Source organism: Ahaetulla prasina, chromosome 4 (assembly GCF_028640845.1).
Source record: "Ahaetulla prasina isolate Xishuangbanna chromosome 4, ASM2864084v1, whole genome shotgun sequence".
In the NCBI taxonomy this organism is placed as follows: Eukaryota; Metazoa; Chordata; class Lepidosauria; order Squamata; family Colubridae; genus Ahaetulla; species Ahaetulla prasina.
The window spans coordinates 40,375,966-40,393,791 of record NC_080542.1 but is presented as its reverse complement, the minus strand read 5'-3'; the positions used below and the strand labels follow the sequence as shown (position 1 = coordinate 40,393,791).

Sequence of the window (17,826 nt, the reverse complement as noted above, 5' to 3'; positions counted from 1 at the left end):
AATGATATTACACAGTGAGAAAATGCTGCCCAGCAGTCAAAACTTTGACATTAATTTTCAGATATCCAGATGTTATGTTAGCAAATTGTTGTATTTTTCATCCCTTTGAATAGTTGTTTTATTATTTCCTAGTTGTATACTGCCTTGAATCCTTTTTTTTTTAATTGAAAAAGTTTTAACAAACAAAAACATTTTTCCCCCTTCCTCCCCCCCCCCCCGGCTTCCCGGGTCAATCACAAGGTATTGTTATACATAAACCAAACATAGAATAAAATTTTCCCTTCTAATCCAATTAACCTCATCCAAGTCTTTTCATTTTCCTAACCCCCATTACATAAAATAATAACTGCCTTGAATCATTTTGCAACTGGGCAGCCTTAGAAATTGAATTAAGAAATAAAATAAATCCATCTAGCAAAGCAACGTTAACACTGACTGTTAATAGCTTTTGTGAGCTTCAGGCCAGAGTTTTTGCAGTCCACTTTAAAGATGCCCAGTTAAGTTTGACATGGTGGTCAAAAGCCCTGTATTGCCTTAATGGGTGTGTAAATCTTGGATTGAACCATGTTTTCTTAGCATCAATTTAACTCTAAAGTAAATAGGATTTCTCTATCTCTTCTGGCCAAGGAATGAGTGAGTGGAATGAATGCTCACAAAAGATTCAGATTGAAATGGCTGGAAATCATTGCTTCTTTCTTACATTCCATTATCCCAGCCCTGAGCACTGAGATATTTATTGCAACTCTTTGCAAGACTGTAATCATTGTGGGTAAAGGAGACACTTGGATATCCTCTAGACAAACAAATCCACTGTTTGGATTAGTGCTTCCCTGTGACCTTTGTACATTTGAATAGTTTCTTGTAGATCTTTGGAGTGGGTCAGAAAAGAAAATAATTTGGAAAATGGGGAGCAAGCTCAACAACCTTAAGAAACTGGGTGAAAGGAAAATATGGAACCTGAACTGGCTAAATTTTAGACTATTATTTAAATGTGAATGATGCTTTAGCTTTGTCATCAATGCAAATATCTTATCTATCTATCTATCTGTCTTGAATAGGATATATATACAAACACAGTATAAAGTGCAACAGTTGATTGTTTTTTTTTAAACCCATCCATCTCTGACTGGTCTAGTTGGTGACTAAATCACAATTCCTTGAACTGAATTATTTGAACAGCTGATCTCTGTCCTTGAAATGTGTTGATTTGTTGTATTTTCCTTTTGCAGAATGAGTTTGTCTCCCACTGGATTTGGGGCAGTTTAAAAAAAAAAGTTATCTTTTTAATTTACTATTAAATGTATATTTAGTTGATTCCACAACATTTTATTTCTGTCTGACTTGCTGTTATACTCTAGCTTTTACTTTAGAATATAAAATAAAACAAAATGTAATTTCTATGAGGGATGTGTGTGTGTGTGTGTGTGTGTGTGTGTGTGTGTGTGTGTGTGTGTGATATGTCTCATAGGGAAGCCAAAGTGATTGTAAAGTGGAAATTGCTTATGTATCATTGCTTCTGTAGCTTCGCCTACAATTTTCACTTCCTAGAGGCTCAGTTTATTTGTGGAAAAAAGAAGAGGAAAAAGAAAAAAAACTCATAAACACACACACACACACACACACACACACACACGGGGGAGGTTCTGAGTCAGGGGTGAAATGTAAAATTCGTTACTACCGGTTCTATGGGCGTGGCTTGGTGGAGAGGGTAATGTGACTAGGTGAGTTTGGCCAACCTTTTTTTTTAACTTTTAAAAGCATTTTAAAATGCTTTTTAAATACTTTTAAAAATAAAAAAATGCTTTTAAAAGCCTCTGATGATCAGGCAACTCAGCTGGGATCGCCAGAGGAGCCTTTTAAAAGCATTTTTACAGCCTCTTCAGCCAAAGAAGTTGTAGAAAAAATGCTTTGACAGGGTTCTGACGATCCCAGCTGAACTATGCAATTGCCAGAGGCTTTTTTTTTTACTTTTAAAAACATTTTTTCAGACGAAGAAAAATTGCTTTTAAAATAAAAAAAACCCTCTGATGATCGCGTGGCTCAGCTGGGGGGGGGCAGGGATTTTTGCTACCGGTTCTCCAAACCACCCGCCATCATCGCTACCGGATCATGTGATCTGGTCTGAACCGGGAGCATTTCACCCCTGTTCTGAGCCCATTGGACTGTCATGGGCTCAGGTTGCTAGGATATCTGGTCTCCACAATGAAGGAGCAAAATCCAATGACTCAGTAGATAACTTGATTGATTTGGGCAATGAATGGCAAATTTATTTCCCAGCCTAATTAATGCTAAATGTAGCATAAAGCCTTTCCTGCTTCTACCTTATGATGCTATAAACATTCTCTGGCAATATTTTTATTCTTCCATGTGCCCATGATATGAGCAGCTTTAAGCCCGGTTAGCTTTACTAGAGGTAAACTACTGTTTTCCCCTTGATAGCATCTGGCAGTTCATGGTGTGTACAATCTGCCAAACTTTGTAGTGGTACAGTCAGTGTGAGGGATGAGATGAGTCCTACACTTATCAGTCACTTCAGGATGATGCTTATAGGCTTGTGTCCCTTGGTTCTGGTTCTTCTCCTCTGGCAACTCAGTGCATTCATTATATGGGTAAATTGGGAGGGAGAGTTAAATTCTTTCTCTGGATTTGAAAAAAAAAACACCCCTGTCTTATGGTTTGTTTATCTGTGTGCAATTTTAATTTAACACTAAACCCAAGTTCAAAGCAACCCTCCAAATAACTGATCCATGGGAGTCTGTGCATTCCCAGTTTATCAGGCATCACTCCCCATCCCCCATCCCACTTGTTATCTGAGATATGGGTTTGCAGAGGTCCTTGGCTTTGACAAATGCTAAAGCATGCAGGTCTGGCTATCTCTCAAAACTATTTGCCAACCACAACAGTGTGATTGGTGGATGGTTTCCCCCAACTGGTGATGTTCAGGAAAGTGGCTCACAGCTAAGCCAGAGGATCTGTTTAATACATTCTGGAAACCTAAAATAAGAATAAACCTCAGTTACATTGGCAAGACAAAAATTAATAGTGGGACAGTTGATTTTATGCTGTTATTTTTTTCTGATGGCTGAAGAGTGGGGAGAAAAAAAATTAGGATGTCATGCAAACAATGTCTTTAAATAACTTTAAATAGCAAAAATGGCAAGAAAGTCCCTCAACCCCCCTTCCATTTCTGTTATTTTTTGTTACTCTCTTTGCAGAGTTTGGCAAAAGGGGTTCAAAACATCCAGCCAGGGATATTTCTGACAAATATCTCAAACAAATAGCTCAAAGCTACATGGGGAGAAATTGTTTAATGATTATTAAAATATACCTGTGGCTTCTTTTTTAAAAGTTCAAAGCAGCTACCACAATAAAAAAAATCACAATAAAATATGATAATAATATAGTATTGGACAACAAAGATTATGCTTCCTGAACACTTTGGGGTGTATCTTACGGATTTTTGGCTGCTAATCATAAAAATAACCTGTAATTTAACCTATCACATACTGTTTTATATAAATCATCTATTTTTACACAATGGCAATGTACATCCTTCAGTACCTGTTGGCTACATGGGAAAGAACATACAAAGACATGGAACTGCTGTTAAAACACATCCAGTAAATCAAGTACAACTGAAATGTTTGTGGAGGTCTAAAGATAGTGACTCTGCTGCTTAGAATACAACTTGGATATACCAGGTACTGAAGTTACATAAGCGAATGGGACAGCCATGCAAAAAAGTTGCATTACAATAAAAAGAAATGGTCACTCTGAAAAAAACGTGGTTCCAGGACAGAAAAACATGGAACATGAATCACTTGTTGACCTGACAAAGATATTTTTGCCTCTGTTTTATATTAAACTCAAACTGACGAAAATGTTTGTTTCCTATGTTTCCAAGAATAACTGATGCCAAGATTAAGAAAGACTTTTTTGTTGATCCATGGATCAGATGCCTCATTAATGACAAGCAGTTTGATGATCTATTAGTGGGACCAGAGAAAATTGCCAGGAAAGCATTCAAGGATGTTGAGAACTTTCTGGGCAACTACAGAGCACCAAACCAGCCAAACTTAGCTGGTTGACAGACTTCTTACAGCATACAAAATCATGAAATGCAACATTAACTGAAGATTCACTTTCTCCATTTACATTTGGACTTCTTTCCTAAAATATAGGTGCAGTCAGTGATGAACATAGTGAAAGGTTTTACCAGGGCACGGCCACAATGGAAAAACTATATCAGAACTATTCATCAGTGCTGGCTGGCTCTTATTGGACACAGCAGCAAAATTCATCAGACATTGAATATAAATGCAAACCAGTAGCAAAACACTTTTAGTTCTGTTGAACTCATGCAGCATGTCAGAAACATTATGTGATTAAATACATTAGAGTCATTAGAAGTTAATTTCATATTTCTCAAGATTCCCATGAGATACAAACATTCTGAAATTATATTTGTATTCAATTTGAAGGGATCTATTGTAGTCATTAAAAGGTCTTCAGGAAGCAAAACTGAAAAAAAATGCTGTCCAGTAATAATATAATATAATAATATTAATTTAATGTATAACTCTAATAATATATCAAGCAACTCAGTAATGAATTAAAAAATCCTCACAGTAAAGTAGATCCAAAATCAAGATTGGTGTGGTTTTGTCCGCATTGCATACAACACAATATAGTATTTAGGATTTAAGGCTTAGTAAAATTTGTAACTCTGGATCTTTTTTTGAGAAATCAACTCTTCAGATTTGTCATCTGTCTCCTCCTCCTCCTCCTCTTCTTCTTCTTCCATCCTGCCTATTATTTTCCACTCCATTCTGTCAATTCCAGTCACCACTCCACATCCCCCAAACTGGTCTTCCGGTTGAACCATCAGGAAGGAAGAGGGGTAGGAAAGAGTAGAATGGTCGGATGTAGGTATATTTAGCACCAGGAATGGGCTTTATTTGGCCCCTGTATCTTGGGAGTAGGCCTTATCTAATGAGGTAACATTAAACATGATCACATTGGGAAAAGACCTGCTTCTCCTTTCCTGCCTAATGGGTCTCTTCCATGGTTCTTTCAACCTGAATGAAGCAACAAAAAAAATATGCCAAGCGTTTTGTCTTCATTTGTAACATAGATTCAAATGGAGTTTTTAAAAAACCATTCATTTTTGATGGTTTGCATGTTTTGTATTGTTTTCCTTGAGGTCATCTCTTCACTCTGGCTTAAGGCCTTCCAAGTCACATTGAATCAGAATCAGAATAGAGCTGTAAGGGACCTTGGAGGTCTTCTAATCCAACCCCCTGCCCAGGCAGGAAACCCTACACCATTTCAGACAAGTGACTTATCCAGTCTCTTCTTAAAAACTTCCAGTGATGGAGCACTCACAACTTCTGAAGGCAAGCTGTTCCATTGGTTAATTGTTCTCACTGTTATGAAATTTCTCCTTAATTCCAGGTTGCTTCTCTCTTGATTAGTTTCCACCCATTGTTTCTTGTCCTGCCCTCTGGTGCTTTGGAAAATAAATTGACCCCCTGCTCTTTGTGGACTGGAATACCATTATCATGTCCTTCTTTTCTCTAGACTAGTCAAACCCAAATCCTGTAACTCTTCTTCATATGTTTTAGTGTTCAAGCCTTTAATCATCTTAGTTGCTCTTTGTACTTTTTCCAAAGTCTCAATATCTTTTTTGTAGTATGGTGACCAAAACTGGATGCAGTATTCATCCAGTTGTGGTTTTACAAAGACTTTATAAAGTGGTATCTAATACTTCACGCGATTTTGATTCTGTGCCTCTGTTTATACAACCAAGGATTGTATTAGGGTTTTTTTTGGCTGCTGCAGTACACAGCTGACTCATGTTTAAGTGATCGTTCATTAGGATTCCAAGGTCCCTCTCATAATTACTGTTTTGAGCCAGGTTTCGCCTAATCTGCACTTTTACCTTTGGTTTTTCTTGCCCAGATGTAAAACCTTGCTTTGCTCCACATTAAATTTCATTTTGTTGGATAGGGCCTATTGTTCAAATCTGTCAAGATCTTTTTGGATCCTGAGCTTGTCTTATGGGATGTTGACAAGCTCAGGATCCAAAAAGATCTTGAAAGACTTGAACATTGCTATAATAGGAAGCCATAGAGGAAGCTGTAATTCAGAATGAAGCCAAACATTTCTCCCTTTCGTCCTCATCTTTTTTTTATTGTTTTGCCCCTTTAAAAAAAAAAAAAAAGAGGCATTACCCCTCCATTGCATTTCCTGATTTATCTGTTCTCCTTCCTATTCTTGCAGGATGGAACCCGCCAGCGCCGTATGCAGCCCCAGAAGAAGAAGACAGTCTCCTTCAGCACCATGCCTAGCAATCGCACGCTGAACAGCACGGCTGCCTGCATCTCTTTCATGCTGGAGGGTTGTGAGATGAAGAAAGTACGCTCTAACTCCCGCATGTACAGCCGATTCTTTGTGCTGGACCCAGACCTACGTTTTATGCACTGGGAACCTTCCAAGAAGGACTCTGAGAAAGCCAAAATCGAAATCAAGTCAGTCAGGGAAGTGCGAGTTGGGAAAAAGACTCCTGTGTTGCGTTCCAATGGCCTCTCAGACCAGTTCCCAGATGAATGTGCGTTCTCCATAATCTATGGAGAGAACTATGAATCTCTTGACCTTGTGGCAAGCTCTGCTGATGTGGTGAATGCATGGGTGATGGGGCTGCGATATTTGGCCTCATATGGGAAGCACACTCCAGATGAGGCTCCTGAGACAGGTTACCCAAATCCCCGCACGTCCTGGATCTATTCTGTCTTTGACATTGCAGATCTAGAAAAAGAGGGTCAGATTCCAGTTTCTCGTGCTGTGCAGCTCATTCGTGCTCTCAACCCTGGCATGAAGGCCTCAACAATTGAGTTGAAGTTCAAAGAGCTCCAGAAAGCAGCCAGTGAGCGACTTGGAGAGGAGGTGAACTGCCAAATCTTCATAAAGGCATACTGTGAGCTATGTACCAGGCCTGAGGTATTTTTCCTCTTGGTTCAGTTTTCCAGCAATAAAGAATACATGGGTCTGAGGGATCTAATGAGTTTCTTAGAGGCAGAGCAGGGTATGGAAGAAGTAACCGAAGAGATGTGTGTGGAGATCATTGCCAAATACGAACCATCTAAGGAGGGTCGGGAAAAGGGCTACTTGGCCATTGATGGCTTCACTCGCTACCTCCTTTCAGCTGATTGTGACATATTTGACCCACAACACCGGAAGGTGTGCCAGGACATGACTCAGCCACTTTCCCATTACTTCATTAGCTCTGCACATGGAGCATGCTTGGCTGAGGACAGTTGCTTCTGGGGAGGCTCCACCTCAGACATTGGAGGTTATGTGGCAGCCCTTAAGGCTGGTTGCCGTAGCTTGGAACTTGTGGTTTGTGATGGTTCATCTGGTGAGCCTGTGGTTGGCGCAGGAAGCCGTTTGGCCTTCTCCAGGGTAGTGGCTGCTGTTGCTGAACATGCCTTTGAGTCCTCCAAGTTTCCACTTATCCTGTGTCTCTCAGTGCGCTGCTGTGTTGCCCAGCAGAGGCTCGTGGCTGAGTATCTGAGGAAGTCTTTTGGGGATAAGCTGTACTTGACACCTCCAAACCCAAATGAAACCTATTTGCCATCTCCAGAAACACTCAAGGGATACATCCTCATAAAAAGCCGGAAGCTCCTTCCAAACTGTCAATCAAGTGAGGGAGATGTATCTGATGATGATGACGCCTCAGAGCTAGGCCTCCCACTTTCTGAACGGGACAGAGAACATCCCCGGTCCCAACGCATCTTGTGCCGTGAACTTTCAGATCTCGTAAGCCTGTGCCAGACTATGTCTTTCCAAAGCTTTGAGACTTCTCGGCGGAACCAGTGTTACTGGGAGGTGTGCTCTTTCAGTGAGGTGGAAGCTGGACGTTATGCCAATGAGGATCCAGAGGACTTTGTGGCCTACAATAAGCGCTTCCTGTCACGTGTTTATCCCAGCCCAATGCGCATTGACGCTAGCAACATGAACCCTCAGGACTTCTGGAAATGTGGCTGCCAGATGGTGGCCATGAACTACCAGACACCTGGTCTCATGATAGATCTCAATGCTGGGTGGTTCCGCCAGAATGGGGGTTGTGGCTATGTGCTCCGCCCAGCAATTATGCGTGAGGAGATCTCTTACTTTAGTGCAAACACCAAGGACACCTTACCTGGCATTTCAGCCCAATTACTTCATCTCAAAGTCATTAGTGGTCAGAATCTGCCTAAACCCAAAGGATCTGGAGCCAAGGGAGATGTGGTAGAGCCATATGTCTGTGTTGAGATGCATGGCATTCCTGCTGACTGTGCAGAAAAACGCACCAAGACTGTGCTGCAGAGTGGAGATAACCCTGTTTTTGAGGAGACCCTGGAGTTTCAGGTTAATCTCCCTGAGCTAGCAATTCTACGGTTCATGGTGCTTGATGATGATTATATTGGGGATGAGTTCATTGCTCAATATACCATCCCCTTTGAGTGTCTCCAGACAGGCTATCGTCATGTGCCTCTTCAATCTGTGGCTGGTGAGCCACTCCCCAATGCTACTTTGTTTGTGCATGTGGCCATCACCAACCGGCGGGGAGGAGGCAGAGCACACCGACGAGGGCTCTCAGGGCGTAAGGGACGGCACATGCGGGAATACACATCCACTAAGGCTACAGGAATCAAGGCCATTGATGAAGTATTTCGCACAGCTACTCAGCCATTGCGGGAAGCAACAGACCTGCGGGAGAACATGCAGGTATCCAGATAGTGGAATACAATAACTTAGGCTCCTGAGTTTGGTTTGCAAAATTTTGGAAAAGAGCAAAATGTGCCCCCTGGATTTTGAACTTTTCTGGAAAACCATCTAATAATCTATTTCCTGTACCACATTTGTATTCTGAAACATTTCAAAATGGTAAAGATGAAACACATGAAAACGAAAAATGATTTTAAAAATGAATTTACTTTAGGAAAATGACTTAAAGGCAAGACCACTCTTCTCTTGGTCTGCATAAAGATGATGGAGACTGACATTTTTTGAGGTTTTGTGGAAATCTTTTGAATATAGAACTGATTTATTTATTTATTTTGCAAAAAGTACTCTCGTTTCTTTAATGTAAAAAAAGAAAAATTAATAAAAATTAAAAAAACTTGCACAAACATCATATTGCATATAAAAAGCTACTTAGCCCATTTTAAAGCACATTAAATCTTGATGACACAGAAGAATATTGATCAGTCTTTCCAGCACATAAAATGCATATTTTTAAATGTCTCTTCTTTATAATATTATATTATTGACATAAAACCAGGGGTGAAATATGTGACAAGCCCTTATCATAAGAATAAATATTCTTTCATCCATTTTATTCTCCTAATATAGCAGAAATGACAGTGAACCACCTTCTTAAACATTATTTGGAGGGTCTGGCAAATATGAAAGAAAATCTTTTGTTGAATTATCTTGTCTTAAGATCATAAGGAATATATTTAATATTCTTTAAAACATTGATTTGCTAATTTGGGATATTCTGATTGTTTATTCCAGAGTACTTGCAAATAATTAATACTGACCTCAGTAACATTCTTTGATTGCTTATTTTAAAATGTTGCAAATCATTCAAACACATTTTCCTACTAACATTATTTTGGGAGCTTTAGATATTGCTTAGACATAATTCGTTTGGATTGAATTATGAAATCAAGAAATATTTTTAATTGAATAATCAGCCATTATGCAGCTGTAAACAATACAGATTTCTCTTGCAATAATGCATATCATTTAAAAATTGATTGTCAGTAAGCTGAGCCAGAGTATTCATATCCCTAAATACTCATGACTTTGGGAAGCAACAATAAATGGTTTATTTACAATTTTAAAACCAGGGTGATTTCAGAGTCTAAATTTGTCATGCAAATAAGGACTGGCATTATGCTTGAGTCACAATAGCTTCCAAATGTGTCTTGCAGCCTCTAGCACAGCCCTAAATACTACACTGCTATTGCTAAATGCAGAAGGAAGCCCCTGCTATGATATCAGAAAGGTCACACAATAACTTTCTAATCTTGCCCATCATAGTTTTTTTAACATCCTCATTTATGTTCCATGGAGATACTGAAATCAAAATACATGCTCAGTCATAAAGCTGAAGGTCAGAAAAGTTAAGACCCCACTCCCCATCATCACATGGTAGCCATAAATTAAATGTATTTGTCCTTGTCATACAAAAAATTCCAAATATCTTGTCAATCTACTTAAAATAACTTGCAGTTCTTAGCAGATGGAATACCTCTAAGTAAATACATAAATCTTGAATAATAGTCATTTTTTTTTTCATAACTAGGTTTTAACTATTTGTTGATTTTTATTCATCTGAGATTAAAATATTGATGTATTTTCATCCACAAAGAACATTTTTGGGAATAATTATTCCCAGATACTTAAAAGAATTCAAGCTACAAATGAAACCCCGTTTTTTATAGATTAACACAGAAATTTTAAAACCTATAGAGAAGTTGATGAGACTTTTTTCTAGTAAATTAAATAACTTGATAAATTATTAAACTGTTACATGATAACAATTGGATAAAAATGTATATAATTATCAATGACATTAGTATTAAGTTCTTTATGGTATAGAAATATGTTAAATAATAAAAATACAAGCAAACGTGTACATGTATAAACACAAACACACAGGAAAGTTCATATAAAAATGTGTGTATCAGATTTAAATTTTGCCATATTTGAAATCAGTGATCCTGCTCTGTAATTAAAAAGGAATCTCAGTAACTCTCCCTTTCTTTAATTCTATTTGAATACTTAGTAGTTTCCCTCTTGCCCCTGCTGATACCTTTGATTCTACAGATAGTCCTCAATTAAGGATGCCAATTGGGACCAGAATTTCTATTGCTAACCAACACAGCCACAAAGTGCAGTGTCATGTTACTACAACGCTTAGCAATGGCAATTCTGATACGGTTGCCATTGTTAAGTGAATCACTGCAGGTCATTTAGTGGGGACATCATTGGTTGCCATTTGTTACTTTCTGCCAGTTTCCCCATTGAAATTGCTTGTCAGAAGCTAGCTAAATAGGCCGCAGTAGATATCCATGTGACCGTGGGTCACTGCAATGGCCAGGTCTCTGAGGCGATCAGATTGTAAGTACCACTCATTCAGCATTGTTGCAAGTTTGAACAGTCGCTGAATGAGTATTTATTAACTGAGGACCACCTGTACTTTCATTTTATAGATTGGGAGAAACGAAGTAAAAAGCCAGTTTCAGTTCCTCATCCTCTTTTCCTCATCCTCTTTTTTTCCCCCTAGAATGCCTTGGTCTCCTTCAAAGAACTGTGTGGCCTAACACCAGCTGCCAACATCAAACAATGCATCTTGAAGCTGGCCACGTGGCTTCAGCCCAGCGAGAAGGACCATCCCCCCACGGTCACCCTCAACCTGGGTGAAGAATATCCTTCCATGGAGACCCAGGGGCCTGTTCCTGAACTCTTGAGAAAAGTACTTGCTGCCTATGACACTGTGAGTGCAACTGGTGATTGTGCAGATATCCTCCTGGCCACTGCAGCGAGTGCTGGCTGCTTCTTGGTGAATTGCGCTCTATTCCGATAACTTGGCCTGAGTTTGCCTAATTTGCCTACACAGCAAATTCACCTTTGTAATAGAAGTCATTTTGTAGTAGACCTATGCAAGCATGGAACACTGGTCTTTAGAACAGGGGTCTCCAATAACTCTGGGAGTTGAAGTCCACAAGTCTTAAAATTGCCAAGGTTGGAGACCCCTGCTTTAGAACATTAATCTAGCACAAGAATGGAGAGTGAGACTGCTTTTTTTGAGCAGCTCCAGATACTTGTCAACCATTCATTGGGAGTTTAAAATGTGCACAACTCTCCAAATCAAGCCCAGAAAAGAAGTTTCTTCCCAGATTAGAAAAAAACAGCACATTTGTCTCTTCTCATTCTTGAGTTCCATTTTGTTACCCAGAATTCCTTTGGAGAACCTAATTGGCAGCTGGGCACAGCATTCTTTTTGCAGAGTGGGAGGTAGATGGGAAATTATTCTTTCCTGTTGCAAAATGTTTGAAAGCATCTAATGAATGACAAGGGGAATGAGGCAGGCAATTATTGGAAGAGGACAACTAGCTTTGGAAGAGGGCTAGACCACTTGTGTAAGTCAGTGGATGATCTTGGCCTAGTCTTTCTTTCTTATCCTGATCTCTGTCACATGGATGTTGTAAATATAAAAAAGGAGGGGATAGAATGGGGAAATACGTATTATAGTTTGGAAAAATGATGCTAAGTTTTGAATAGGACACTACATTATGCATGTAAAAATAGGTATAGTTGAAAGTGTGTGTGAGAGAGGTCACACTCTTACACATATACAACAGTGGTGGGTTGCTACCAGTTCGGACCGGTTCTTGAGAACCATTGGCAAAAATCTGGCCAAGTTCGCAGAACTGGTAGCGATGCCCAGCTGGCCACACCCCAAACCAGTTCCCTTGGCCAAAGAGGTTGTAAAAACAAAAGGTTTTAAAACGCTCCTCTGGCGATCCAGCTGAATTACCTGATCACCATAACCTTTAAAAAACATGTTTTCTACAAGCTTTTCAGCTGAAGAGCTTATTAAAACAATTCTTTTAAGAGGTTCTGGGCTGCAATGAGGCAACTTCAGCTGGGATTGTCAGAGGAGCTTTTAAAATCTTTTTTTTCCTCTGGCGATTCCAGATGAGTTTCCTAATCATCACAGGCTTTTAAAATCACTTTTTTACAACCTCTTACAACAGTCCCCACCCATGCCCACCCAATTCCCCCTCCTCACTTACCGATAATTTCTACTCCTTTCGGGCTCATAAAGCCATAGCTTCTGCAATCATTGCATCAGCTAGCAACTGAATCTGCCTGCCTGCAATCCATCTCCTCAGTGAGCAACTGAATCTGCCTGCCTCAATTGGATAAGTAAACTATTAAAAAATAGATAATTGGGTTTTTTTTAAGGAGTTGGGTTTTTAGACAGCAATTTAAAGTTAAAGAAGTTTTAAATTTAGCTGCTTTTATCTAAAACATGGGTCTCCAACCTTAGTAACTTTAAGGCTTGTGGACTTAAACTCCCAGAGTTCCTTAGCCAGCTTTCCTGTACATCTCCACGGGAAATTTTATTTTATTATTCAAATAATAAAATAAAATATTTGTGCAGCTTTCTGAGGTTTGGTGTGCTTCTGTAATATTTCACTCTAACTAAGCAAACACACAAAATCTCACAAAGCTGTATGTGGCATTTTGTGTGTGTGACAGACTCAGTTGTGTTTTGTGTGTGTGTGTGTGTAAAGTGTGAAAGTTGGTTTTTGAGCTTTTTGTGACTCTGTGAGGTTCCTACTTGTTGCAGGGGCCATTTTGGGTGAGGTGCAGCTGCTTTTACATTGTGTGTGAATCAGTTGTGTTGTGTTGTGTTGTGTTGTGTGTAAAATGTGAAAGTTGGTTTTTGAGCTTTTTGTGACTGTGTGAGGTTCCTGCTTGTTGCAGGGCCATTTTGGATGAAGTGCAGCTGCTTTTACATTGTGTGTGTGTCGATTGTGTTGTGTTGTGTGTGTGTAAAGTGTGAAGTTGGTTTCTGTTTTGTTTTGTTTACTTTGTTTATTATTTTTATTATTTATTGTTATTGGCCACACCCACCCAGTCACATGACACCCAAGCCACTCACCCGGTCACATGACCACCAAGCCACACCCCAGTGTCACATGATCATCAAGCCACGCCCACAAAATAAGTCACGCCCACAGAACCGGTAGTAAAAAAAATTAGGATCCACCCCTGATATACAAGTTTCAAAACATATGCTATTCCCCTCCCATGCTTATTTTCTATGACTCAAGGAAACATATATAATGTTCTTGCCTTCTATTTTTCCCACAATAATTCTAATCTAATTGATATGAATTGGCCGAGAGAAGGTGACTGACTCACCCAACTTTCATATGTATGGGATATCAGAACTCACCATCTTCTGGCCAGAATCTGAACTTTTAAAGCCATAGTTCCTATTCTTGGATCCTTAGACATTAGATACTTTTACATATCATGTTAACTCATAGTAATATTTATTTGTCCCCATAAATTGTGAATTATGCCTTCCTGTTGTGAGAGAACCCAAGTCAATGTGTATTAACTGACATGATAATTTTTGTATATCTCATTTTTTTCTACATGTTTCACTTTTCTTCTTTTTACTGGAACTGCTATTATAATAGCAAATACTTCATAAAAGTTATTGCATTACATTCTTGATTAAATTATCTTTCCATTGATATATAATTTTATAATACTACTCAAAAAAAAAAACCCACGTGGTGTTATTAGCTAGTTTTAGAAAATACACTTTTCCCAAAAGGTTTCTACAATTTTGGCCACTACTCTAATATGGTATGTGAATCCAGCCATTCATGGACTACATTCTTTTCCATCATTCTCAGCAGTCTAGGCTGGAAATGTTGATAATTATTCTCCAGCACATTCGGAGAATAGACCATAGCTGGGGAGTTAATCTCATGTTTGAAGTATTTAAAAAAAAAATATGGAGGGGTGTGCTTCCATTTCCATTGACATTTGACAGATGGTGGCAAACTCAAGTTTGGGATTACTAACATAATCCATATGACAGAACATTTCTTCAAACTACCGAAATACAAAAAATCCAAACAGAACAATAACCCTCAATCCCAAAACAACAATACAGGGTGACTAACTTGCGTAAACAGAGATAGTTCACAAAAGAAAATTTTTGGAGTGTGCTTGTGGAGGAGCCATTTAACTCCCAGTGAATAGTACAGTTGAATCCCACATTTATCTTCTCCTGGAGAATCAGGGCTCCAAGTAACAGAATTGTTTCTCAATCTTGGCAACTGAAGATGTGTGGACTTTAACTCACAGAATTCCCCAACTTCAGGAATGCTGGGAATTGATGTCCACACATCTTCAGGTTGTGAAGGTTGAGAAACACTGGTTCAGAGGGATAGTGAAACGGTAAAAAAAATATATATGCTGTGTATCCTGTAATAAATGCCAAAATGCAAGGGGAAGGCTGATCCAAGGGCCTATGAGAGGTTGGGACAGTTTATTGGTTGTTCTAAACCCATCCAACTATCACATATTCTCTCTTTCTCCCACATTTAAATCTCCAGATGATCCAAACCAGCCGGACATTAATTGAATCAGCTGATGCTGTTCATGCCAAAATTATTCAGGTGCAACAAGCAGGTAAGTGATGGCATAATATTTAAGTAAATAAGACCTCCTTGGTTCCGTGTTTTCTAATGTTTTAAGAATATCTGGTTTATCACATCTGTTCCGACACTCCTATAGAGTGTAGTCCTACGTTAGAATAGAATAGAATATAATTTTTTATTGACCTATGTCAGTGATAGAGAATCTTTTTGGCACCGAGTGCTGAAAAGGGAGCACGCGAGTGTTTGGGCCGCAACCAGGAAGTGGAGCTGGCCAGGGCACATGCGCGCACCTGAAAATGAACTTCCGGTTTCAGCTACTGAACTTCCGATTTCAGCCAGCTACTCTTCTGGGTTTCTGGCTAGCATGCGCACGCAACAATCAGCTGGCCTGCTCACGCATGCTCACGCAGGAAAACAGAAGACCAGCTCTTCCACTTTCTGGCACTGCCGCATATAAAAAGGCCAACTGATCATCAAGTGTACCTGCGCGCCAGAAACCCAGAAGAGGAATGGGCACCGCCATACATGCCAGGCAACATGGCTTCGTGTGCCACTTTGGGCACGCGTGCCATAGGTTCGCCATCATAGGCCTATGTGATTGGACACACAAGGAATTTGTCTTGGTGTTTACGCTCTCAGTGTACATAAAACAAAAGATACCTTCATCAACAATTCTAAGGTACAACACTTAATGATAGTCATAGGGTACAAATAAGCAGCCAGGAAACAATATCAATATAATATATCTTCTGAGAATGTAAGTATAGAATTGCATCACATTTGCCTGATTCCTCAGCCACCGTGGTTCAATTACCTGTTGGATTATGATCAGTTTCACATATTGATATATTGTAGTTTATCTTTCTGTTTCATCATTTCAAATGGAATGTGTGAACTGGTTATCTCTGAATGAAAGGTGTTTTGAAAATTCCATCTGGTATCATTGCTTCTTTATAATCAGTATTTTGAATTGAATTGAATCTGGCTGGCTGTTTTTTAAACTTTCCTCTTTAAACTCCCTTCTCTACTTTCAGTATACTTTTTACAACAATATTATTAATGTGTGTTATTTTTTTCTGTGTGAATTTTTTGTTGATAGCATAAATGTCTACAGCTACCTCCAAAAAATATCGAAGTGAGTTAATGTGCATCATGGCAATGCAACACAAGATCTATTTCTGTTGCACTTATTTCATGGCATTGTACATAAGTGTATAAGCCATGGAGCTTGTGTTGCAATGTCATACTGCATAATCCATCACTGCCCCCTTCCTGGTAGTTTGAAAATGGAGATAGCAATAATAACATTATCCTGAAGAAAGTCTACCTCTGTGATCCCTAAAAGTCAGTATCAACTTGATGGCAAATAATATTAAGGAAGTATTTCTACCTTAAAGATAGCACCTATAATGTTTTACAGATAGTCTTTATTTAACAGCCATAGCTGGAACTGGCAACTCAGTCATTAAGCATAGTGGTTGCTAAATGAAACCTCTACTGTACATATGATCTTACTTCAACTTTGTTTTGAATAACCAATCCAAACTTCCTTAATCAATTTGTATGTAGGGGACAGAGCAGGCCAGGATAAAGAAAAACAATCAATAAAATTTAAAGTAGTATGAGTGGAAGAGTACCCACAATCAGTGGTGAAATGCTGCTGGTTCTATCCGGCTTGTGTGAACCAGTAGTGGTGGCAGCGCAAGGCTCCGCCCACCTGTCTGGATGTCATTACTTCCTGGTTTTTAACCAGGAAGTAACCCATTTTTGACCCTCTGCGCTTGTGCAGAAGGCTTTGCACATCTGCAGAGGGTCAAAAATTGGACGTGATGTTGGCGCACGTTCACACTTCTGAACCGGTAGGGAAGGTAAGTAGATGTCACCCCTGTCCACAATGCTTAATGAAAAGACACATTTCACTTTATAGTATAGTGCTGTGAACCTATGGCATGCGTGCCACAGGTGGCATGTGGAGCCATATCGGTGGGCACACGAGCTCAGCTCTGGTGCACATGCACACGCCAGCCAGCTGATTTTCGGGTCTTCTGGTCCCACCTGAAGTCAGGAGAAAGGCTGTTTCCGGCCTCCGGAGAGCCTCTGGGGGGAGGGGAAGACCCGTTTTTTGCGCTCTCCAGGCTCCAGAGCTTTCTAGGGCGAAAACAGCCTCCTTCACCACCACCCGGAGGCCCTCCAGAGGCCGGAAACGGCCATTTGCCGACTTCCAGTCCCACCAGAAGGCCCGTTTTTTACTCCCCCCCAGTCTTTCTAGGAGGCTGGGGAGGCCATTTCTGGCCTCTGGAGAGCCTCAGGAGGAGAGGCTGTTTTCACCTTCCCCAGCCTCCTAGAAAGGCGCTCGAGCCTGGAGAGAGTGAAAAATGGGCCTACAGGACCCACCATGCCATCGGGTGCAAAAACTGCAGGAAGCGTGAGGGTCTCACGTGCGGGAGCGGGGGCAGAGCGCATAAATTATGGGTGTGGGAAAGCAACACTCCTCCCCCCCGCACTCCTTCCGCTTTTGGCATGCAATGGCAAAAAGATTAGCCATCACTGGTATAGTGTTATGTAGTATTCCATT

At 39.9% G+C, this 17,826-nt stretch overlaps 1 protein-coding gene across 1 annotated transcript in view; it reads left to right on the top strand.

The window, feature by feature from the left end:
• LOC131198551 (inactive phospholipase C-like protein 2) overlaps positions 1 to 17,826 on the top strand; it is a 72,862-nt gene that overhangs the window by 38,872 nt on the left and 16,164 nt on the right. The window contains exons 2-4 of the mRNA XM_058183324.1: positions 6,283 to 8,769; positions 11,342 to 11,551; positions 15,207 to 15,282. Coding sequence (XP_058039307.1) covers positions 6,283 to 8,769; positions 11,342 to 11,551; positions 15,207 to 15,282 — 2,773 coding nt within the window. The remainder of the gene's footprint in view (positions 1 to 6,282; positions 8,770 to 11,341; positions 11,552 to 15,206; positions 15,283 to 17,826) is intronic.